Source organism: Macaca nemestrina, chromosome 17 (assembly GCF_043159975.1).
Source record: "Macaca nemestrina isolate mMacNem1 chromosome 17, mMacNem.hap1, whole genome shotgun sequence".
NCBI lineage: Eukaryota > Metazoa > Chordata > Mammalia > Primates > Cercopithecidae > Macaca > Macaca nemestrina.
In genome coordinates this window covers 41,320,699-41,347,091 of record NC_092141.1, presented here as the reverse complement: position 1 = coordinate 41,347,091, position 26,393 = coordinate 41,320,699, and the positions used below count along the sequence as shown (strand labels likewise).

General features: G+C 38.7%; 1 protein-coding gene across 7 annotated transcripts in view; it reads left to right on the top strand.

Moving 5' to 3' along the window:
- LOC105485184 (myosin ID) overlaps positions 1 to 26,393 on the top strand; it is a 378,692-nt gene that overhangs the window by 119,167 nt on the left and 233,132 nt on the right. For 6 of the 7 annotated variants that reach the window (XM_011747397.2, XM_071082693.1, XM_011747396.3 and 3 more), the window contains 4 exons: positions 1,863 to 2,033; positions 8,465 to 8,535; positions 12,231 to 12,305; positions 18,392 to 18,524. In XM_011747397.2, the coding sequence (XP_011745699.2) occupies positions 1,863 to 2,033; positions 8,465 to 8,535; positions 12,231 to 12,305; positions 18,392 to 18,524 (450 nt within the window). Of the gene's footprint in view, positions 1 to 1,862; positions 2,034 to 8,464; positions 8,536 to 11,797; positions 11,966 to 12,230; positions 12,306 to 18,391; positions 18,525 to 26,393 lie in introns of those variants that run through there. The other variant, XR_003018816.2, reaches the window with a different exon arrangement.

The following is a 26,393-nucleotide window of genomic DNA, read 5'->3' as shown; positions in this document are numbered from 1 at the left end:
ACTTTTCTCCCTAATTAGAAATGTAATAAATGCCCATAATGAAAGTAAATATTTAGACTTACATTGCTTCACCTCAGTACCACTGAAATTTTATGCCAGATAATTCTTTGTTGTAGAGGCTGTTCTATGCATTGTAGGATGTTTAGCAGCATCCCTGGCCTCTACCCACCAAATGCAAGTAGCACCGCTACCCCATTTTGACTAGAAATGTCTCCTGACATTGCCAAATGTCCCCTGGTGGGCAAAATTCCTCCTAATTGAGAAACTTTAATTTAGACAAATCAGAAAAGTATAGAAAACAAAGTAAAAACTACCCACTTTACAGGTTTCAGTCCATAAGATACAGAAGAGAATATGCAAGACTAGAAATGGAGCTAAAAGCCACGTACAAATAGCTGGCATAAATCCTTGGATTTTAAAGCATGAAATGGGAATACATGAGTTACTTGAGTGGTCTATTATGAGTATGTAGACCTTACAGAAGGTAATGGAGACAACGATCAGTTTAGGTAACTCCTGCATAAGATGGGACATAGCAACACACCAGATTAAACTGTGTGATCATAAGCTGCCCCTTGTTGCGACGTGCAGCTTGCCTGAGTTGGACCTTTGTGTGCCCTCTGTGTGTGGTGATAGGTGCATTGCAGGCTATCAGAATAAACAGGTGTGGCAGAGGATTGTTGGACAAACCTTGTATATATAGAGTTGCTGAAAAGCCAGAAGTTATGTATAACTTCATTCAGCTTGTGGAAGTAAAGGAAAAGCTTTTTCTTATCTTTTATAGATACTTATTTATTCAGAATTAAATTCTTTATATTATGCCTAGAAAAATGTCAAAATTCAATAGAATTTTGAATAAGCTTTTTAACTTTGGGGAAACTGAAAGAAATGCTCTTTTGGAGTTTAGTCATTCAAGGTCATGTAACTAAAAATGCAAGTTCTTTTTTTTCCGTTTTAAGTGGAGTTTATTTAACACTAAGAGATAAAGGGTTGTTAACAAACACAATAACAAATGGACACCTGATTGGTATGAGGCATTACTCTGTACACATAATATTGATATTTTTGTGTACCCTCAGTGCATAGCATTTACACATAGAGCCACTGCTGCACAGCACAAGAGTATCTGAAGAGGCTGAATCAGAGTAAGGCTGTTTAACAGACTGAAATTTTTTAGTATATATATTCTATATGAAAACAGAACTTTTGAACTGGCAAGTAGAAGGCAACTCTGCCAAACACTGCAGTTAAAGACCCCACTTTAGTGCACAGTTCCACCCCTTCCATCTGCATGCATGACACATTAAGAGTATTTAAAGGTAAACGAGGCAGTTTGTGGCAACCACAGCCATCATTATGAACATATTGCACAAAATTTCTAAAACTAAACATTTAACTTGTACCCTGCTTTTATAAAAATGCAAGTTTTGTGTAGTACCTTAACTTTATTATCAAGTAGTATATCGGATAATACTTTAAGGTTATTTGTTGGCCCTTTGTGGAAGGTGGACCTTATGATTAATGGCAGGCAGATTGGTATGAAGGAGTAGGGTTGGGTGTGGGATCTGGAGGCAGGATTAAAATGAGTTTGTAATGGCAGAAATGGTGTCTACCTTATTATCTTTGCCTTGGGCTATACTAATCTCAGACAATGTATTTCATGATAGAAAGTTAACAAAGAAATTTAAAAATAAATCTCTGTTAGAACGTGTACTCGTTTTAGTGTAAGACTTCTTTCATGTCACTCACACATTGACACTAAAGTAGTTTTATCTAAACTCCTGGTACAAATGGGGGTACCAGGGTTTAACCTGGCCTGGTCACTGTTCTCTTCAGAATTGCCTCCTTGCTGTGTCCTACAGATTGACTACTTCAACAATCAGATCATTGTTGACCTTGTGGAGCAGCAGCACAAAGGGATCATTGCAATCCTCGATGACGCTTGCATGAATGTCGGCAAAGTCACTGATGAAATGTTTCTTGAAGCACTTAACAGTAAATTAGGCAAACATGGCCATTTTTCCAGCCGAAAGGTAATGTGTTTAATGGTACCTTCTTCTCCCTTTTATCTGTGAGATTCTCCTTATTGTTTGATGGAGTTAAATGACTTTATTTGTTGGGTTAAAAGAATGTCCCCTTTTATAAGAAAGAAAAGTCACAAACATCCATTAAATGATTTATTGCTGTGGATAAATTCTGCCTCTCTGGTTTATAGTATGAAGAAATTGATAAAATCATGTTAATCCAGGAGAGGGAGCTCCAGACTATACAATTTCGTAGAAATAGGAAAAATGAGCATGATTCTTTAGAAAGCATGATGTCATTTATAACCAATAGATGTAGAGGCCTTGCTCATGTGCTAGAGTTTTACTCCTGCATCTGATAATTCTGGCATGGAAAATAGCTTTTGTCCTTGACTTTATACTGTAATCCTCAGTAACAAAATGTGTTGTGTACTCTGCCGTACTTCTTCAGACCATATGACTTTCTTGAAAACAGAGAGATTCTAGTTGTAATTCTAGTTATTACAAAGAAATTTATTCATTAAATAAATGGGTATCCTTTTAACTCTCCATTTTTTACGATCTAAAAATGTCATAAACAGATCACATATCTGTAGTAATTGGTGGCAGTTGTGATTATCAGACCTTTGTGCTGATATGGACATATCATTTGCATGGAATATTCCATTTGCATAGTGTTTGTTCAAGAAATTCGTGTTAGAAGAGGAAGACATCATCATCACCCCTGAGACTTGCCTGCACATAGTCTTGTCTAGTAACCATATGCTAAAGGGAAAACAGGCCCCTGCTCCTTCACATACATAGAAAAAGGGGGCAAACATTTCTGCCTCTCCACAGTTCCATATAAATCTATGACACTGCCATTTTTTAGTGTGAATAAAGTCTATTTTCTAACTTCGTCTCCTTTGAAATTATGTAATCAGAACAGGGAAATTCTACAGTTAACTAGCTAAAGCCCAAATCGTCAAGAAATAGATTACTAGCTGATATTGATTTTAGGCCAGTTTTTTCTAAAATATTCTCCTTGGTCTGTTACTGAGGATTGATTGTAACCCTACTACAAGTTGGCTTTCAGATACTACAGTCTGCTCTTTCATATTAGGATTTTGGGTTAGGACTGCTTCAGTCATTCCCCATTTACACCACAAATACCTAATATGTGTTTCTCATCTTCCAGGTGCAGTCCTAGGTGCTGGGGACAGAGCACTGAGCCAAGTTAGAAGTCACCTAAATAATTTAGAGTGATGTTTTTACAGATGGCATGATTACATGGGCAAATGTCCTATCTTTGAGGGAAAGTTTATAAATGCCCTTTATAATCACAGTTCAGGTTTTGGAGACTCACTTAGCACTGTGCCTACCAGATGGTAGACATTCAATCAGTGTTTGTAAAGTTGAATTGAATTTTTCCCAATCATATCAAATAAATCTTATTTAAATTTTCATTTAAATTAGCTATGAGTCTCACATGAGAAATCAAATCTACCTCATTTTGATACCTTCTACCTTGGCCATTTATATACCTGAATTAAATGTGTCAACCAAATATTTTGAAATATAATGCCATTCCTTTTTTTTTTTTTTCTTTTGAGATGGAGTCTCACTCTGTCGCCCAGGCTGGAGTGCATGGCGCCATCTTGGCTCATTGCAACCTCCGCCTCCCAAGTTCAAGCGATTCTCCTGCCTCAGCCTGCCAAGTAGCTGGGATTACAGGCACCCACCATCAGGCCCAGCTAATTTTTGTGTTTTTGTAGAGATGGGATTTCACCATGTTAGCCAGGCTTGTCTTGAACTCCTGACCTCAGGTCATTTGTCCCTCCGGGTCTTCCCAAGTGCTGGGATAACAGGCATGAGCCACCACGCCCAGCCATGTCATTCGTAAGAGTAACTGTACATACTACATCAGTATTTGCTACTGATTTGACGTGAAATGCTAAATAGTAATTTATCTGTGGAGAGGATTTTCTTTTTCTTTTTCAAATTTGTGGGAGCCCAGGTTTCCCAACTTTTAGACCAAGTAGCTCTTTCTTTTGGTATCCCTAAGACAAGTGCTGAGATAGTGATTATTTATTTGTTTATTTATTTATATTATTTTAGATCTGGGGGGGTACATGTTCAGGTTTGTTACATGGATATATTGCATAATGGTAAGCTTTGGGCCTCTAGCATACTTATCACCCAAATAGTGAACGTTGTACCCAATATGTAATTTTTCAACCCTCACCCCCCTGCTTTTGGAGTCCCCAGTGTCTTATTTCCATCTTTGTGTTCATGCATATGCATTGTTTAGCTATCACTTATAAGCGAAAACGTACATTATTTCACCTAGTATAATGTCCTCCAGCTCCACCCCTGTTGCTGCAGAGGACATGATTTCATTCTTTTTTATGGCTGCATAGTATTCCATTATATATATGTATATGACATTTTCTTTCTATCCAATCATTTGTTGATAGACACTTAGATTGATTCTATTACTTTGCTATTGTGATTAATGTTATGGTAAACATATGAGCACTAATGTCTTTTCGTTATGCCTAGTAGTGGAATTGCTAGGTCAAATGATAGTTCTATTTTTAGAACTACCGTTTAAAAGAAATGTTTACATTTCTTTGAGAAATCTCCATACTGTTTCCCATAGAAGTTGTATTAATTTACATTCCCACCAACAGTGTATAAGCATTTCCTTTTCTCCACATCCATGCCATCTGTTTTTGACATTTTTGGTAATAGCCATTCTGACCAGTATAAGACGGTATCTCATTGTGGTTTTAATTTGTATTTCTCTGATGATTAGTGATGTTGAACATTTTTTTAAATGTTTGTTGGCTGTTTGTATTTCTTCTTTTGAAAAATACCTGTTCATGTTCTTTGCCCACTTTTTAATGGGGTTATGTAATTTTTTTTGTTATTTAATTATTTGAGTTCCTTGTAGATTCTGAATATTAGTCCTTTGTTGGAGGCATAATTTACAAATATTTTCTCTGATTATGTAGGTTGTTTGTTTACTCTGTTGATTATTTCTTTTGCTGTACAGAACCTTTTTAGTTTAATTAAGTCTCATTTGTTTTTGTCACATTTGTTTTTGAGGTCTTGTTCATAAATTCTTTGCCTGGGCCAATGTCCAGAAGAGTCTTTCCTAGGTTTTCTTCTGGGATTTTTATAGCTTCAGGTTTTACATTTAAGTCTTTAATTCATCTTAAGCTGGTTTTTGTGTATGGTGAGAGACAGGGGTCCAATTTCATTCTTCTGTATATGGCTAGCTATTTTTCCCAGTACCACTTAGTGAATAGCATATCCTTTCTCCATTGTTTATTTTTGTCAACTTTGTCAAAGATCAGTTGATTGTAGGTATACAGCTTTATTTCTGGGCTCTCTGTTGTGTCCCATTGATCTATATGTCTATTTTTGTACCAGTACCATGCTGTCTTGGTTACAATAGCCTTGGTATAATTTTGAAGTCAGGGTAATATGATGCCTCTGGTTTTGTTTGTTTTGCTTAGAATTGCTTTGGCTATTTGGGCTTTTTTTGGTTCTATATGAACTTTAGGATTGTTTTTCTAATTCTGTGAAAAATGACATTGGTAATTTGATAAAAACGGCATTGAATTTGTAGATTGCTTTGGTCAGTATGAGCATTTTAATGACATTGATTCTTCCAATCCTTGAGCATTGTATGTTTTTCCATTTTTTTGTGCCATCTATGACTTCTTTCATCAGTGTTTTGTAGTTCTCCTTGTAGAGATCTTTCACTTCCCTGTTTAAATATATTCCTAGGGTTTTCTTTTGTGTGAGTGTTTGTGGATATTGTAAATGGGATTGAATTCTTGATTTGGTTCTCAGCTTCAATGTTATTGGTCGTGTATAGAAATATTTATTTTTGTACATTGATTTTATATCCTGAAACTTTACTGAAGTTGCTTATCAAGTCTAGGAGTCTTTTGGAAGAGTCTTTAGGGTTTTCTAGGTATTAGATCATGTTATCAGTGAACGAGAATTATTTGACTTCTGTTTTCCAGTGTGAATACCTTTTATTTCTTTGAGATAGAGATTTTTAAAATGTGTTCTTCTTTGGGATTTTTACCTAATGAAGAAAAGAAATGATCAAACTATCAAAATATTTTAATCACTGTGAACCGTTTATTACATATGCTATTCTGTGTGTTGAGCTGGATATCATCATTTGCTACTGGTTACTGATTAGCTAGACTTACTGGCATGTTAAATTAGAGGTTTCTGTCTTGTAACAGTTATTTCATTTAGGGACTACATTGTTTCCTCCGCATTAAAGTTGCCATGGAGAGACAGGCAAATGATCCAATAAAGCATAAAATTATTATTTAAATTATTAATATAAAAAGTTAAATGATCGATACATAACTTTGCTGTTACCAAAAAAGTAAAGAAAAATCTAAAACCTCCTGTGTTCAGATCGGTTGGGACTTTGCAGTATCCAAATGTAAGAATGTTCCATTAGTGTAGACATCTCTTGGGTCCTTTTCCTTAAGGGGTTTGTAAAGAAAATGGTTTGTAAAAGGGGTTAATAAGAGAGAGAGCAGGAAAGGGGAATTAAGTATTTTGGAGACCTCTCTGTATGGTAGATGCTTTGTTCTCCATATTCATTTAATCCTCAGGACAACTCTCTGAGATAAGTAATTATTAAAGAAGTCAGAGTGAGTAGATGGTAGAGCCAAGATTTGAACCTTGGAGGTCTGACTCTAATTTCCTATAATTATTCACTTGTCAAATTAATAGAAAACACCTTTCAGGTTGAGATTATTTGTTACCTAACATTAGAACCTGAGTGAGTTTTGTATATTTCCCCAGGAAAACTTTTTTTTTTAGATGGAGTCTTGCTCTGTCGCCCGGGCTGGAGCGCAGTGGCACAATCTCGGCTCACTGCAAGCTCCACCTCCCGGGTTCACGCTATTCTCCCGCCTCAGCCTCCTGAGTAGCTGGGACTACAGGCACCTGCCACCACGCCCAGCTAATTTTTTGTGTTTTTTAAATAGAGACGGCATTTCACCGTGTTAGCCAGAATGGTCTTGGATTCCTGACCTCGTGATCCGCCTGCCTCGGCCTCCCAAACTGCTGGGATTAAAGGCATGAGCCACCGCACCTGGCCTTCCCAGGAAAACTTTTGTGAACTCTCTTAGATGTCTGTTTAAAAAACTCTAAGATTCCAAGTGATTCTTCACAGGGCAGACAAAGAAGTCTAGGTCCTACTATAACAAGGAACGTTGTAGAAAGTCATAGAGACCTCCACAGCCATATAAAAACTGCCTTCCCATAAACTATTCCTCTTCTGTGGGAAAGAGCTGCAGAAGCTTTATCTTCTGTGAAGCAATAGTCCTGAACTGGAGTCTCAGCTTAGCAGACAGATAAGCCAGGCCTCCATGTATATAAGAGAGCCCAGATGTTACATTCGATTCCAGGAGTCCTTCCCAGGGGTACCGCTTACTAGCTATGTGATCTTGTGCCAATTATTTAACCTCTTTGAGCCTCAGTTGCCATGTGTGTTATAGAGAGATCATTATACCTTAGATGTCAACAGTGAGGACCGAATAAGATGTATGTGCCTAACAACTAGTAAGCCTTCGGTATGGTCCTCCTTAAGTGGACCTTAGAGGAGAAAGAAACTCTGTCAGTCAGGGTAGGCTGGACTGCATGAAGAGAGTAGCTAAATTTTGTTTGGTTTGGTTTCGTTTTTGAGATAGGATCTCGCTGTATCGCCCAGGCTGGAGTGCAGTGGCCCAATCTTGGCTCACTGCAGTCTCTGCCTTCCACTCTCAGGGGATTCTCCCATCTCAGTCTCCCCAGTAGCTGGGACTACAGATGCATGCCACCATACCTGACTAACTTTTGTAATTTTTAGTAGAGATGGGGTTTTACCATGTTGCCCAGGCTGGTCTTGAACTACTGGGCTCAAGCGATCCGCCTGCCTCAGCCTCCCAAAGTGCTGGGATTATAGGCCTGAGCCACCGTGCCTGCCCTATAGCCAAGATTAAAGTTCATAACATAGTAGAAGTCTGTCTCTCTCTCAGGGACCCAAACTTCCTCTGTCTTCTGACTATTCCATGCCCTAGAGACTACCCTCTGCATCCAACTAGTGGGAGGAGAGAAGAAAGCACAGAAGGGGGGTCATTCACTTTTCACCAGTTTAGGCCTAGAACAGCCACACTTTACTTCCATTGTCCAGAACTTGGTTACTTGGCCATATCCATCTGTAAGAGTGGACAAGAAATGTAGTCTAGCTGTGTGGATTTCTAGTGAAAGTTTAGTCTTTACTATATAATACATAAGCCATATTTTTAAATCAAGCCCCACACAATGTGATGTCATAATTTGTGATATTATCATCATTTCATATTAAGTTGGACTATATTTTTAGGAAAGCAAAAATGTCCGTTTTCAAAATAATATCCTTCTTGATTTCTTAGCTCTGTGCCTCAGACAAAATTCTGGAGTTTGATCGAGATTTTCGAATTCGACATTATGCAGGAGATGTGGTGTGAGTATCTTACATTGGTAACTACCATGATTTGCATGCCACCTCACTTTAGAAAATATAACCAGGAAAAATGTATATTGGTTTTATATTCATTTGCATGTTTTGGTCATTTGATATGTCAACGTATTTTGATTTGTTCAACTGAAAAAATGGCATAGCTTCATTCATTCCTTGCTTTTCAGTCGTTTATTGAACACACACTATGTGCCCATGTGCAGTTCCTGGCATAGTTAGGATTCAGTAAAAATCAGCTGGTGGGTCAATAAATCATGGAAGTATTTTAAGAACTGAGATAGAAAGATGGATAAGATGGTCCTTGCCCTAAAGAAACCAAGAATTTAGTGAAGAATATAGGCATGTACATCAATCAAAGGTCACTATAATGAAGAATGGAAACAGTTAAACTAGAGAAGCACAAGGCATTATAGGAGCAGTGAGGAGGAATAATTAACCCGCTGAGAGGGGCAGAGAGAGGTCTTGCTCGAGGAAGTGACATCCAAATTGAGTCCTAAAAGTAAAAGAGCGTTAGTCAGGGGAATGAATTAGGAAGAGGGGAGAGAAAAGAGAAAGCTTTCCAAGTAGAAGAAATAGTAGGCATAAAAAGACCCCTGGGTGACAATTGCTCCTCTATATGAAGTTCTACGAATAGTTGGGTAACTGCATAAGCAAAAACCATTTTTGCTACATTATTTTCCAAATATTATTTGAAAAAGTAAAATTCTTACTAGTCATATTTTTATTAACAATACAATAAAGTAGAAATTGATCAGAAAGTATTACTAAAAATTAAAACTACCTTAGTACATTAGGTTCCAAGGGCTGCTGTAACAAATTCACCACAGTCGGAGGCCTTAAATCAACAGAAACTTACTCTTTCACAGTTCTGAAGTTTAAAAGTTCAAAATCAAGATGTCAGCAGGGCCACACTCCCTCTGGGGGTTCCTGTAGAGAGAAATCTGTTCCTTTTTTTCCAGCTTCTAGTAGCACTGGACATTCCTTGGCTTGTGGCTGCATCACTCCAGTCACATTGCCCTCCTCTTTGTGTGTCTGTTAACTGTCCCTCTGTCTCTATCTCTTTTTTTTTTTTTTTTTTTTTCTTTTTTTTGAGATGGAGTCTCACTCTGTCACCCAGGCTGGAATGCAGTGGCGCGATCTCAACTCACTGCAACCTCCACCTCCCAGGCCCAAGCAATTCTCCTATCTCAGCCTCCTGAGTAGCTGGGATTACAGGCACATACCACCATGCCTGGCTAATTTTTGTATGTTTAGTAGAGACGGGGTTTCACCATGTTGGCCAGGCTGGTTTCGAACTCCTGATCTCAATTGATCTGCCCGCCTCGGCCTCCCAAAGTGCTAGGATGACAGGCATGAGCCACCGAGCCTAGCCACTCTGCCTCTATCTTAAAGTGACATTTGATATGGCATGTAGGGCCCATCTGAATAATATAGGATGAGCTTCTCCTCAAGATCATTCATCACATATTTTATGATATAGGTAACATTCCCAGGTTCCAGGGAATTTGATGTGAAACTTTTGTTGGGGCTGCATTTCTTAGCCTACTATATTTGTTACGCCTTTGCTGTCCACTGAACACTGCTCCTCATCTTATTGTTTAAAGAACTCTTTTTCTTAGTTTTTGCATTAGGAATTCTTTACATGTAATCCATTGCAGGAAGAGATTAAACAAAAAAAGGTAAATCATCTTCTCTATAAATGCCGAAAAGATGTTTAATTTTTAAAAAATTAAAAAGAAATTTTAATAGCTGTTCCTGATTTAAATTAAAATTCTAGGACCATAAAATGATATGGCTCAAAATTATCACGCCATCTGTCAAGCTAACCATTAGTGATGGAATGGCACCATTTTCCACTTTTTCTGGTCATGTTCCCAGGTTCTGTAATACTGAAGAGGGAAGATCCAGTACCATACAAATATCTCCACTAAAAATCCAAGCCTCACTTACAGGGTACTTTCATACAATGCAGAATGGCACAAATGCAGAGCTGGATAGAGGCCTTAGAGATGACCTAGACCAGCCACTTCGTTTTACAGATGAAGAAACTTATGCAGAATGAGTACAGTTCTTACTCAATGTCACTTAGCAAATTTACAGAAGAACTGAGATAATAACTAGCTTTCTAGACTCCTAGTCTAGAACTTCAACTAACCCTTTTGAGGGATATTCAACGCCTCAGACTTCCTCTTCACTTCTTAAACTCTTCAATCCTTTTCTAGATTTTTACTGAGTATCTTCTGTGTGCTCAATACTTCATAAGGTATGGTCCCTGCCCACAAAGAGCTTGCCATGTAAGATACATACATACACATATGTACGTTTGTATGTGTTCTTATTTATACACATGTAAACACACATATATACACATAGACACATTTATATACATGTATACAATAACAATGGTCTAAAATAATTGCCATATGAGTAATAGCAATTACTCAGTTGGAATTTAGAGTAAGGCAATACTTCCAGGTTTGTGTAATAAACCCAGGAGGGCTGATGCTGGTCTTCGAATGCTAGGAATTATTTTTATAAGAAGAAGTGGGAAGAGTGCTACAGAATATTCAGGAAATAGCAACTAGGTCCATCTGATTGAAGTGTATCCTTTTTTGTAGCACAGAGAAGTAGAACTATCTGGAAGAGTAGCTTGAGATCAAATCACAAAGGTTCAGTCAAAAGTGACTTGAAAGTATTAAGAAGACCTAGGTCGGGGCAGGCAAGGAAATAATTTTGGATACGGTAACCTTAAAGTACCCATGGACAGCACAGCCTGAAGGAACTTTCTTGCAGGATTAAATATGTAAGGCAAGGAATCCAGGTTAGAGATCTGGGAATTGCCTATACTGATCTGATTGCCAAGGGAGAAAACAGGCACGAGAGCAGAACTGTAAGGTGTAGCTGTATCTAAAGTTCCTATTTGCTTAATCTCTTAGCCTCTGTCTTAATCACCCAGAGTCCTCAATTACTTTTAGAACCCCAAAACTGAATTCACTCCTCCTAGAGTTCATGCCAGTCACTGGAGTAGTATAGTTCTATTCCCACTCTTCTCACCAACTGCAATCTTAGCTGGACTTTCAAGACCTTACTCATCTCCCTTCCTCCAAATCATCTATACTGGCCTCCTCATTCTCTCTCCAGAATGCCATGCATGTGCCTGCCTTCATCACTCTATTTGATCTGTTTCCCTGTGTGATCTGCCTGCCTTTTTCTCCTCTGCTTATCCAATTCTTACCATCCTTTGCAGTTCTTCTTGGATTCTTTTATCCTACCCTGAACATTGAGTGAACCTTAGGCAAGTCACTTGATCTCCCTACGGATGAGACTGTTAGTTCCTGTATGTTGCTGTTTTGCTTTTATCTTAGGAATGCTGGATGATAAATACAGCTATCTTTTAAAAAGTCATCTTCTTGAGGTAAGCAATAAACCAGTAGGAAATTATCATCTTAATCATAATAATAGTACTGATGCTTGCTCTCCTTTTGAAGAATAGAAACAAAGTCCCTTCTATTTAGTAGGTAAATTCGGTATCCTTTAATACAGACAAGGTGAACAACATCAGCTTTTAGATGATTGATTGCATAATTAACGGTGGAAAGGCTTGTCGCCTCCTAGAAAAGCTTAAATGTGGCTCTTGCTTGGTAAATAATACATGTTTTCTGTGATTTCTCTCCTGTTAGCTATTCTGTCATTGGTTTTATTGACAAAAATAAAGACACTTTATTTCAAGATTTCAAGCGCCTTATGTATAACAGGTAAGATTTAAATTTTATTAACTCTAGATTAAGCTCATTGACATATGTAATATATGCATATGGTTATATTTATATGAAATTTTAAGATTTTCTGGCACATTTTCTTGTTCTGCTTTATCAGACTTAATAAATAGCATATAACTAACTTTATGATAAAATCTATAAATTTTGGGCAGGGCCCTGCTAATAATATGATTTGCTTTGATTTCCCTTGGGTTGCCTCAGTTTCTGTGCTCACTGCTGCCAGCCTTCCAGCATCCCCTACCAGTATACTCAGCAGTCCTCAGGCCAGGCCAGTGTGATGAAGAAGTGTCAGGTGACATCTGGCCCAGCTAGAAGTTTTGCATACTCAAATTCCCATTGTAGTGTCTTCACCCCCAAATAAGAGACCGCTCTGATATCAGAGTGGCATCTCGTGTCAGTGAGCACTGATGGTGACTGAGCCGACAGAATCTTCTCACAAACCAACAAAATGTGGAAAAGTTATGGCAAAATAAAACTAGGCAAATGATAACAAGTTTAAATCTAGTATGGATACTTTAAACAGAAGGTCCATGAAGAAGAAAGAGGATTCCTGGCCATCTTCTTACAGGTTAAAGAACTATATTCATTCATTTATTAAGTCTACTTAGTCAGTTGCTCAGTAGATTATCAAAAATATATTGAGTACCTTTGAGGCACACATTCTTCTATATTCTGGGATACAGCTGTGAAAAAATGTAGGCAAAGTCCCTGGCCTCATGGAGATTATAGTCTAGTGAAGGTGACTGTTAATAAACGAGGAAACAATTTTCAGTTTGTGCCAAGTGCTATGCAGAAAAATAAAGTAGGTAAGAGATTGAAGGGTACAGACGAGGAGGGGCTGGGAAGGAATTATAGATAGGGTAGTCAGAAAAGGCCTCTTATAGAGGTGACATTTCAGCAGAGACCTGAATTAAGTGGAGGGAGCCATGCAGATATCTGGAGGAAGAGCATTCCAGACAGAGAGAATAGCTAGTACCAAGGCCCCAAGATGGGAATGAGCTTGAGTGTATTAACAGCAAGTGGGGAAAACAAAGTGAGGGATGGGGAGAGTGACTTTAGAAAGGTAGGTAGAGCCTGGATCACAGAGCCTGAGTCCGGGTAAGAAGAAAGTATTAAGGGAAGCATTGGAATTTATGATGTGATGTGATGTGATTTATGTTTTAAAGATATCAATGCTGCTACTACTATGTAAAATGCTCACAGTAAGGGACAAGCATGGAAATAGACAGTAAAGCAGGCGAGTTTAATAATACAGGCTGCGGCCTTGTGCAGTGGCTCACGCCTGTAATCCCAGCACTTTGGGAGGCCGAGGCAGGCAGATCACGAGATCAGGAGATTGAAACCATCCTGGCTAACACGGTGAAACCCCGTCTCTACTAAAAATACAAAAAAAATTAGCTGGGTGTGGCAGCGGGTGCCTGTAGTCCCAGCTACTCGGGAGGCTGAGGCAGGAGAATGGCGTGAACCCGGGAGGCAGAGCTTGCAGTGAGCCAAGATTGCGCCACTGCACTCGGCCTGGGCGACAGAGCAAGACTCTTGTCTCAAAAATAAAATAAAATAAAATAAAATAATAATAATAATGCAGGCTGAGGCCTGGGTGGTAGTGACAGAGATAATGAAAAGGGGTCAGATTGGATGATGTTTTGAAAGTAGAGTCGACAAGATTTGCTGGTAGAGACCATGTGTAGTGTGAGAGGAAGACAGAAATCAGAGGTGATACCTGAGCCTGATAGGAGAAGACAAGAGGAAACGCTAATTGGTTCAGGGAAATTAAGAGTTTTGTTTTGGATGTGTTATGTCTGAAGTGCATTTTGGATACTGAATTAAAAGTGCCAAATCAGCAATTGCAAATGTGCGTGTGGCTCTCAGGGGAAAGGTGGGGCTAGAGATATAAATTCACAGTCATCAGTGTATTGATTGTATTTAAAGCTGTAGACTAGATGAGAGTATCTAGGGAGTGAGCATGGATTTCAAAAAGAGAAGAGGTTAAAAAAACTAATTCCTGAGACACTGTAACATGTAGAGTCAAACAAGGAAAGAGGAACTAGCAAAGGAAACAGAGCATGCCAGTGAGGAAGGAAGTAAACTGGGAATCTGGTGTCACAGAGGCCAAGCCAAGAAAAAATCTTTAAAGAAGAAAAAAATTGATACACTACATCAAATCTTGTCAAAAGCAGGAGTGATGAGAGGACCAAGACTGACCATTGGATTTGCTAATGCCAAGGTCAGTGGGACTCTTGACAACACTGGTTTCCATGTAGCGTTGAAGACAAATATCTCATTGATGTCAGCTCAAGGGAATACAGGAAATGAGGATACAGAGACATTATGTTTAAACAGTTCTTTCAAGAATTGTTATCAAATGGTTCATCTGTGTGGATGTTGAAGCCACCAAGATTAATGATAGCACTATCATTAGTAGAAAGTTACAGAGACATAGGAATGTGAGAGAGGATCCTTGGAAGAACTAGGCATGGAGAAAAAGGACTTTCAGAAGGGAATTTCAATGCTTAATTTATCAGGTAAGGCACATTCATTTTGAGGGACAAATGACAGAGTCTAGCATTTCTCTGTGCAGAAAATGCTAAAAGCTCAACTTGGAAAAAACAGCCTTATTTGGCCAGTGGTACCATCAGGGTGTGTTGCCAGTCTGTGTACCAAGAGGCTGCACGAGGTGGTGTTTGTTAACTTTGGAATGTACCATGGCCCAGAAGTTCAGCTACTGGGAACAGCTTCACCTTTCGGTGGTGAACTAATATAGCCCAGGCTCTCTGGGCCAGGTAGAAACAGAACAGCATGTGGATTTATTTCTAGTGGAAAATCTAACAGTAACATGGAATGGAATCCAGTTGTCCCGAAGTATCCGTGGGGAATTAATTCCATCCCGTACCCTCCTCCACCGAAGATACCAAAATCCATACATGTTCGAGTCCCTTATATAAAATGGTGTAGTATTTACATATAACCTACCCACATCCTCCCAGATACTTTAAATCATGCCCAGATTACTTATAAAACCTAATAAAATGTAAGTGCTGTGTAAATAGTTGTTATATTGTATTGCTTAGAGAATAATGACCTCCAAAAAAGTCTGTACATGTTTAGTACAGGCACAACCATCTTTTAAAAAAATATTTTCTATCCATGGTATGTTGAATGTGGAAGCCGTGGATATGGAGGGCCAACTATAATTGTGTTCATATAACAGGCTGGTTTTCCCTATTGGAAGACCTGCTTGGGAAGTCAAATAGCAGTGAGAACTCTGATTCATTATTACGCATGGAATCCAGAATGCTTAGTTGCCTGGTAAGCACAGAATCAGAAGAAAGGAACTTAGATAAACCCAACAAGTAAAGGCATCAGGCTAAGATGAATCCATTTCACAATAGGAATAGTTTTGCCAAAGGGGTGAAAGATTGAAAGTCTGTTAAATGCAGCATATTGCATATATTCCATAATAGGAAAGGCCTTGCCCGTGAGATGGGAAGTCTTGACTTTATTTATTTATTTATTTATTTATTTATTTATTGGATAAAACCATCCTCCTAGATGGTATTAGAATGAGCCACCTTCACCTCTGGACACTATTTGATGCTTCCATGGCTAACAGCCTTCCAAAATTTGAATCCATTTTTTCTTTGTATATGTTAATATAATGATTTTTATTTTTCTTTTTTCTTTTTTAGAAGTGTTATCCCAGTCACCCAGCCTGGAGCACAGTGGTGTGATCATAGCTCACTGTAACCCTGAACTCCTGGGCTCAAGTGATTCTCCCAACTCTACCTCTGGGGGTACAGACATGCACCACTACACCCAGCAATATAATTATTTTTAAGCAGTGTTCCTTGAATTCTAGTTCTGTAGACCTTGATAGTATAGACACATGTATGCATGCATGTATGTGTGTGTGTGTCTGTGTAAATGGAGGGAGGAAGGGAGCAAGCATTTTGCATTCCAGGTGCACAAACTTTTACTCTTTACTGCTGTCTTGTTAGCCAGGTGAGATCTGCCTTACCTTTTATACATACTAGGTCTCTGGAGGAGCTTCCCTTTTGAGATAAGCGTTCTAGTATTTAAAATATTTTGAAAACTGTTTTGTTAATATTACATTCAGGCTGGGCATGGTGACTGACACCTATAATCCCAGCACTTTGGGAGGCTGAGGTGGGAGAATCGTTTGAGACTAGCCTGAACAACATAGGGAGACCCCATTTCTACAAAAAATTAAAAAGCCAGGCATGGTGGCACGTACCTGTAGTCCCAGCTATTCGGGAGGCTGAGGTGGGAGGATCACTTGAGCCCAGAAGGTCAAGGCTGCAGTGAGCTATCATCTCGCCACTGCTCTCCAGTCTGGGTGACAGAGTGAGACGCTGTCTCAGAAAAACAAAAATATTACAGTCATGACTTGGCCTGAAAGTTCTTTCTCTTTAAAATGACTCCCTATAACTGTTTGGATTCATTTTGTATCAATTCTGCTATTTAACATGTTATCTTATTTCCTTCATTTCCAACCTTTACAGTGTAGTGCAGGAATAGTCTCCAAATATGGCCAACAGTGAGTAAGGTAGACAAAGAATTTGGTGTAGAAACTGCATAGACCAAATGCCAGTGACTAAAAGACACAGTCTTTTGACGTGTGTCAGACTTTTCAAAGTACACAAAGTACAGTTTTCTACTTTCTGAAAATTCTATTCAGTAAGTGTTAGAATGGCATTCAGGAACCATGTGCACTGGAAGTTAAGAATGTTGCCTTAAATTATTTCTGTGCTAAAGATAAGAATGAAAAGGTTAAGGAAAAACAATATACATCTATGTAGTCATTTTGATGTAAGTGTACAAATGGAAAATTATGGAATAGGACTAGAAAGTAATGAAACTGGGTTCATAAACCACAGGTTATTGCAGCGTTTTGTAGCCACTTTGACAGTAGTTGGCACTGCTTGCTGATGATGGTAAGGGCTGGGAGTGTTGCTCTGTCTGTGTTCACAGACCCAGTCAATCCACACATCACCATTTATCTTCTTCGCTTTGCGCTCATCTGCTCTTTCATCTTGCGGCTATTATTTTGAGCACCTACATACAGAAACATTCTGGGTGCTATGGAGATCCAATTCAATTTTTAAAATTTTATATGAGGGAAAGAAAGTGGGTAAAATGTTAGCAGTAGTAAGAACAATTAGCAGTGAATGCTAATGTTAATTATTTTCTCTTCTCAACCCCCAATTTTCTAAGGAAAGTTTTTTTCTGATAAAAGTTTCTAGGAAGCAAGCAACATTTTCAGTTCCAATTAGTTTAACATCAAAAGCACCCAAAATGAAACCAGAAAAAAATGACAGTTGAGATCACTACACGTTTTTAAAAATACCTCCACAAAGCAGAATGATGAATATATAATTTTAACCTGAAAATTGGCCTGAAATGCATTTTTAGAATTGGACTGCAACAGTCCTAATGTCACATCAATAAAATATTGTAACTGCCAGTGCTACCTACAAATTTGTTGACAATTTGAACTACAGTAAACTGATTTACTAGGGACAATATAAAAATGGTTATTTTATATTCCTACCTGTGTTTTTTTTAAAAAAGCGGGTTTTCTGTAGTGTTAACTGTTCTATTAATATATAAATATTTGCTTTAATTCAAAGATGTTGCCACTTTTATGTTTTCTGCTGTGACATTGAGGATCGTTTTTCTACTAGTGGTTTGTCCTCATTTTCTAACCATCACAAAAATGAATTTGTTTTCTATATGTATTGTAAGGGCCATATTGACCCTTTGAGGGTCCTAGGTAGGTAGAATAAAGATGTCACTTTAAAGAAGTTTAAATAATTTGTTAAATATGCTGTAGTTTGGAAAAAAATCTCAATTTGCATTGCAGTATCAGTCATTATACTTGCAGCATAATTTTCTGGATGGAATCATCTTTCCAATTAGGCCTTGTGAGTTCAGTCTGTAGTCCAATTATGATTCTCAGGATACATTTCAGCAGAATTGCTTATCAGTTTTTATCCAGCTTATTTGAATGTGACATTTGAATTGTTTTTTTCTGTGCTTCTCAGTTCAAATCCTGTGCTCAAGAATATGTGGCCTGAAGGCAAACTGAGCATTACAGAGGTGACCAAGCGACCTCTGACTGCTGCTACCTTGTTTAAGAATTCTATGATTGCTTTAGTAGACAACCTTGCATCAAAGGTAATTATTTTCTTTTCTAAATATCCATTTTAACTCATAGATTTCCTCTTGATGCATTATAAAGAATGTATATATGATTTGCTTTTTAGGTAATCACATGTAGATTGAAGAATATGTATAAAGTGAATGTTATAATAGAATTTTTATTCTTGCATTTAAAAAAATCTCACCTCAGTGGAACAATTGTTTGTGTCCCAGATTAGTATGTATCTTAAATTTGAGCTTTTTAGTCTACTGTCATGGTCAAGGGAAAAATCTTGAATTTAAAAAATACATAAGGCATAGCATGCACAGCAAAAGGAACTTTTTTCCTGTGCTGAAAACAGGACCTGGCTGAGATAAATAAGTAAAATCCTGAATTAAGTTGTAAAATGCACCATTTATATACTGTGTTTGAGTACAAGGTGGCCAGAGAGTTTTAAGAGGAAATTTAGTATGCAAGTATTGTCCTTAGGCTATTTTAAATAATTGAAATATAAACATGTATTGGCCTGGGTGTTGTGGCTTATATATATGTAATCCCAGCACTTTGGGAGGCTAAGGCGGGAGGATCACTTGAGACCAGCCTGTGCAATATAGTGAGACCTCCTTTCTACAAAAGTTAAAAAAATTAGCCGGGCATGGTGGCATGCACCTGCAGTCCCAGCTACTCAGGAGGCCGAGGCAGAAGGATCACTTGAGACCAGCCTGGGCAATATAATGAGACCTCCTCTACAAAAAGTTACAAAATTAGCCAGGCATGGTGGCACATGCCTGTGTTCCCAGCTATGCTGGAGGCTAAAGTGGGAGGATTGCTTGAGCCTGGGAGGCAGAGGTTGCAGTGAGCCAAGATCGCACCACTACACTCCAGTCTGGGTGACAGAGCAGGACCTTGTCTCAAAAAAAAAAAAAAAAAAGATGCACTATTGACAATTATTTGTGGTTTTCATTGTTCCTTTGAGGACTAATACTATTTGATAACTTTTGTCTGTTTTTTTTCCTTAAAGAACATATTTCTACCCTTAACTGCTACTGTTGACAAGTTTGATAAATTAGGCAGCATTCTGAGCCATGTTATTTTTAGTTTCTTCATTTTTATCTTTCTCTTCTGGTGCTTCTCCTATGTAGTTTCTTCTTCTTTATCTTTTTTTTTTTTAAATCAACTTCCTCTCTAAGAATTTAAATCTATACTGTTTCTGGTTACTTCACTATGGATAAATTAGGCAAATGCCACAGGAACACATCTGTTCAGTAGCTTTCTATTTCCTTTTGTCAGGATTCTTTGGCCTGAAGTGACCGCATATAAGCACAATTTGTTGGCTTATATAATCAAACCTCCAGAAGGGGTAAGGACACTGGCACTGAAGGCTAGAATGCCATTAGGACTCTTCACTCTTGTATCTCAGCTTTTCTTTGCATGTCAGCTGCAGCCTGCTTCATCCAGCAAGAAGAAAAGTGAACCTGGAACGAAGGCAAAGGACACAAGAAACAGTTGAACACTGAATTTCATGAAATATTTTTAAATATTCAGTTTACTACAGTTAGTCAATTAACTAGAAAAAGAATTGTTGTGTTTTCTAAACTTGGTAGTTAATGTGCCTTGTAAAGAAATAAAATTCTAGAACTTTCTATAATTTCTGTATCAGGAATTGCATTCAACTTCTAATAAAACAGATCCCTGAATTAGTAGCTTAAATAAAAGAGACATTTATTACTCTCTCCTATAAATGAAGTATAGAAGAAGGCATCCCAGGACTGGTATGGCAGATCCAAAGTTATTAGAGACCCAAGTTCTTTCTGTCCTTCTGCTCTACCATCCTAGTGCTTGCCATCCATCCTCCTGGTCCATGATGGCAGCTGGAACTTCCTCCTTTTCAAAGAGACTTCCTGGAAGTTTGACACAACACTTTAGCTACATCATATTTGCTACATAGAGTTGTAAGGGAAGCTGGGAAGGGTATTTACATTCTGGTCAGCAGTGCACTCAGCTAGCAATAAGAATTCTGTTTTAAAGTAAGAAAAAGATACTGGACATAAGGTGGGGAACTAGCCTAGCAATCTCTGCTACAGCTTCCCAATCCATGTGTGTGTGTGGAGGTCAGGGGAGAAGGGAGGCAGCAGAGACAAGCAGAAGAATATAGACAACTTATCAGTACAATAGAAGGCAAGAAGGTGAAGCCAAAGTGAGGGGTTCTAGAGGACGGCAGAAAAAAAAAAGAGTTGCATTTAGAACAAAATAATATGATAGAAATAAATCTAAATAATTGGTATTCATCATAATGTAAATAGACTAAGCAGACTAGATAGGTGGAAAATCCAGCTGTATGCTGCTTAAGGGAGACACACATAAATAACACCATGCAGAAAGCTCGAAAACAAAGGCATAGATAAAGATATCAAGCCACCTGTCACCAAAAATGGTTAAAAGCAACATTCATGTGAAAGAACATAGAATTTAAGAAAGCAAGTATTAATACAGGTAAACTAGTGATAACAAAATAAAACTGTCCAAGACAAGCCATGTTGAACTAGGTACCTAACAACATACCCATGCTTCTTATAAATTCTATAAAGAAAAAAAAAAAAAAAAACCTGAAAAATCTTAAAGGAAAAATTGACAAATTGACAAGTCCACCATCATAATGGGAGATTTTAAACCAGTGCTATCAGAAAGATAAATGATAGATGAAGCAGACAAAAATGTTAGTAAGAATGCAGAAGCTTTGAAAACCAAATTTAAACTTTATCAAATAGATCAAAGGAACCCCATACCCAGGGAATAGGAAATATATATTCCTTTAAAGTATACATCGAGGCCAGATATGGCGGCTTACACCTGTAATCCCAGCGCTTTGGGAGGCCAAGGTGGGAGGATCACTTGAGGTCAGTAGTTCAAGACCAGCCTGTCTAACATAGTGAAACCCTGTCTCTACTAAAAATACAAAAATTAGCTGGGCATAGTGGCCTGTTGTCCTAGCTACTCAGGAGGCTGAGACAGGAGAATCACTTGAACCTGGGAGGTGGAGATTGCAGTAAGTGAGATGGTGCCACTGTACTCCAGCCTGGGAAACAGAGCAAGACTCCATCTCAAAAAAATAATAAAGTATACATGGAACATTTACAAGAATTAACCACATTGGGCTGGGCGTGGTGGCTCAAGCCTGTAATCCCAGCACTTTGGGAGGCTGAGACGGGCGGATCACAAGGTCAGGAGATCGAGACCATCCTGGCTAACACGGTGAAACCCCGTCTCTACTAAAAAATACAAAAAAACCTAGCTGGGCGAGGTGGCGGGCGTCTGTAGTCCCAGCTACTAGGGAGGCTGAGGCAGGAGAATGGCGTGAACCCGGGAGGCGGAGCTTGCAGTGAGCTGAGATCCGGCCACTGCACTCCAGTCTGGGCGACAAAGCGAGACTCTGTCTCAACAAAAAAAAAAAAAAAAAAAAAAAAAGAACCACATTATAGATGACAAAGGAAGCCATTTTGGGGTGTGTGTGTGTGTGTGTGTGTGTGTGTGTGTGTGTGTGTGTTTTCAGATGGAGTCTTGCTTTGTTGCCCAGGCTGGAGTGCCATGGTGCTATCTCAGCTCACTGCAACCTCTCTGCCTCCTGGGTTCAAGCAGTTCTCACACCTCAGCCTCCCGAGTAGCTGGGATTACAGGTGTGTGCCACCACACCCGGCTAATTTTTTTTTTGTATTTTTAGTAGAGATGGGGTTTCACCATGTTGGCCAGGTTGATCTTGAACTCCTGATCTCAGGTCATCCACCCACCTCAGCCTCCCAAAGTGCTGGGATTTCAGGTGTGAGCCACCACACTCAGCCATCTCAACCACTTTGAAGAAGCGCATATACAGATATATTTTTCATCTTAAAAGCAAGTAAAATAAAAACCAGCATTAAAAAAAATTTTAATGTTTGGGAACTTTGAAAAGTACTCTCCTAAACAGGTCATAGGTTGAAGAGGAAATCACAATGGAAATTACAAAATGTTAGGAAGTACATGACAAAAAATTTGTCAAAATTTATAGAATACTGCTAAAGTTATCCATCTGTTATGCCTTTGTAAAATAACAAGAAAGACTGAAAAGTTAATGGCTAAGTGCAACTCAAGAAGCCAGAAAAGGAACGCCAAAGAAAACCTAAAGAAATAAGTAAGAAAATGTTTTTTTTTAATAGTAAAACTTTAAAATAATGGGAAAAAAAGTAATCAGTAAGACCTCTAATAAAGCTGATAAATTAAAAAATTATGAACAAAAAAGGGGCTATTACTATGCAGACATTATAGAGATTTTTTAAAACATAAGAATATTATAGATAACTATATGCCAATGATTTGGAAATGTAGATGGTTTTCTAGAAAAAAAGTTATCAAAATTAATTCAAGAAGAAAGGGACAACCTGAATATATCAGTAACCTTAAAGAATCCGAATAACTGATGATAAATCCACCTTTTCCCAACTTTGCCAAGGACATCACATCTAGATGGTTTAGAAATCAGTTTTATAAAACCTTTGAGGAACCATTCATCCCTATCATATGGAAACTGTTTTGGAGGATGGGAAGAAGAGAGGCAACTACTCAACTCATTTAATGAGATTAATGTTACCTTAATATAAGCTTAATATGAGAAAATAAAATTAGAGATCAATTTAACTTAGAAATATAGATGTAAAGACCTCAAAAATATATGAATAATGCATTTTCTGGCAACATGGTGAATGAGGTGCCCACTAAAGCCAACTGAAAACGACTGAAATATTAGATAAAATATAAAAATCAACATCTTGAATGCAGCCGTGAACTAACAAAAAGTAAGGTATATGCAAGCCAGGAGCTGAGTGAATGTAGAAGTTAACTGAGTGAAGGGAAAAACCCCTAAAGCTGCCCCTCACCCTGTGGGGATTTGTTGAAGTGGGTAACTTTGAATATAGTTATTCAAGGCTGGGTCCTTGAAGTGAAGCCCAGGGCCTCCCCAAAGTAGGGTGTCTAATAAGGAATTCTGTGCACACACACACACAATGGTGAGTCTTTAAAGGGCTACATGTAGAGTGAACTACAAGTAATTCCCCATTATCAGTAAGGAAAACTACGTGTCTTGGTTCTTGGCATTGAGCCACGGGTGGAGGGGGTGTGAATCTCTCTTGGGAATTTATAATCATCAGTGAGCTTTTAGGAGGTTTGCAACCCAAACTCATACTACCTGGGTAGCTTGAAAAAGCCTCACACTGACAATTTGATTAAAGGTGGTCCAGATCTTATAATTGCCCCAGGCATCTGAAAAAAGCAAGTAAAACTGTTTTCCTTAAGGAAACTATTTTCATACTGTCACAGGATCCTTGGGGTGTCACTTTTCTGGCCAGAAACCTTTGTGGCTGGTGGTGCCTTTGCCTGAGTTTTGCTCAAGCCTGCCGGGCTTGTTCCACCTGCTCAGCCTGGCAGGCTGCACTCAGCTTGCCCTACCAACCTGGATTCCACACCTGCCAAGGATGAACCAGGCACAGAATGGCAAGGGGTGTGTGAGTGAGTGAGCATAAGGTCCAGCCACTGCACACAGCCAAGCACACCAGCTCCAGCAGGGCAGGCAGCTCCAGGCAACAACACAGGCACTGGTTCCCTGTGAGGCTGCGACTGGACCAGGCATAGGAAGGGCCATAGCTCTTCTCCTCTCTTCACTCCTCGTCACCCACAACGTGGCAAGCAAGGAGCGTGTTTCAGCCCTGTTTGTATTACAGCTCTTTTAGCCCTGCCATTCAGTGGATTCCGAGTTCTTGTCTTGTGTCCAGGAAGAATGAGGTATGCATACAAATAGAGGGTGAGCAAGGCAAAGAGGTGCTTTATTGGGTGACAGAACAGCTCAAAGGAGACTTTCAGTGGGTAGCTCCTCTCTGCAGTCAGGTCCTCCCATCGTCTACTCATCTCTCAGCACACAACCCCAGCCACGCCTCCCCAGCTGCAGCCAGCATCATGGCAGCAGCGGCTCCAGATGGGCCACCAATACCAGACCTTAAAGAATTTCCACAAAGTTCTAAGGAAAATTAGCTCACAGTAAAGAATCACTACAAGATACTATAGGTAAAAGGCAAACTAAACAACAAACAGCAGGTTCAGACTCATGAAAACTTCTGATACAGAAATGATCCGAAAGAGAATGTAAGAATGTTTAATATATATCAAGAAATGAAAGACCTGAAAATGAGAGAGAGCAAGCAACTAGACAATTGATAGAAATAAAAACTAAGTAATTAAAATTTAAAAAATCAATGGATAGGTTTAACATGTTTACATAAAGCTGAAGAGAAAGTAGTGAAATGAAAATAAGAACTGAAGGAGTTATCCAGAATTCCACTTAGACCAAGAAATGAAACATATAAAAGAAACATTAAGACTCACGGGGGCAGGGCACAGTGGCTCACGCCTGTAATCTCAGCACTTTGGGAGGCTGAGGCGGGCAGATCACAAGGTCAGGAGATCAAGACCATCCTGGCTAACACGGTGAAACCCTGTTCTACTAAAAATACAAAAAAATTAGCCGGGCATGGTGGCATGTGCATGTAATCCCAGCTACTCAGGAGGCTGAGGCAGGAGAATCACTTGAATCCGGGAGGCAGAGGTTGCAGTGAGCCAAAATTGTGCCACTGCACTCCAGCCTGGGTGACAGAGTGAGACTCCATCTCTTAAAAAAAAAAATAAAAAAATAAAAAAAAGACACATGGGAGAGAAAATAAAGTGGTCAAACATGTATCTTATCAGAGTTATAGAAGAGAAAATGGATAGAACAATATTTGAAGAAATATTCCTGAGAATTTCAAGAATATTGAAGGACTTCACTTAACAGAATCAGGAAGCCCAGTGAATCTGAAGTTGAAAAAATTAAAAGAAATCTGCATGTAGACACCTAGTAAAATCCTAGAAGATTAAAGACAAAGAAAATATCTTAAAAGCAGCCAGAGAAAAGACAGATTAGATTCAAAAGTATGACAATTAGTCTGAGAGAAAATAACTGTAAACCAAAATTCTATACCCAGGGAATATATTTTTCCAGAACAAAGGCACAATAAAGAATCTTTCTGAAAAACAAAAACCAAAAACAGAGTTTATCAACCTCACTTAAGGAGATTCTAAAAGATATTCATCAGACAATAGGAAGAGTATACTAAATGAAACTCTGAAATGCAAAAAGAAAAGAAGAGCAAAGGATTGGTAAATATGTAGATGCATTTAAATAAACTCTGTTAAATAATATTTCGTGGAATGGAAAATACAGATTAGAATTAACACAGTAACAGTTGCATATCAATTAGAAGAGTAGCTAATTGTAATTCAAGTGTTTAAGGTCCTTAGTTCAGAAAAAAGGAATAAAAATGTTGAACGTTCAACTCTGATGAATTAAAAATACATGTGGGCCGGGCGCGGTGGCTCAAGCCTGTAATCCCAGCACTTTGGGAGGCCGAGACGGGCGGATCACGAGGTCAGGAAATCGAGACCATCCTGGCTAACACGGTGAAACCCCGTCTCTACTAAAAAATACAAAAAAACTAGCCGGGCGAGGTGGCGGGCGCCTGTAGTCCCAGCTACTCGGGAGGCTGAGGCAGGAGAATGGCGTAAACCCGGGAGGCGGAGCTTGCAGTGAGCTGAGATCCGGCCACTGCCCTCCAGCCTGGGCAACAGAGCGAGACTCCGTCTCAAAAAAAAAAAAAAAGTGAAAATTTTCTAGCATAATCATTGAAAATAGTAGAAAATAGAGGTTATAAATTCCAAACTAGTAGAGAAGGGGAAAAAAAAAAAAAACAGAATAAAAACAAAGAATCCTCCCCCCTCCACCCCCTAAAAAAAAAACATAAAAAAGAAGAAACAAAAGAACATAGGAAAGCTGGATATTTATTTGGTAG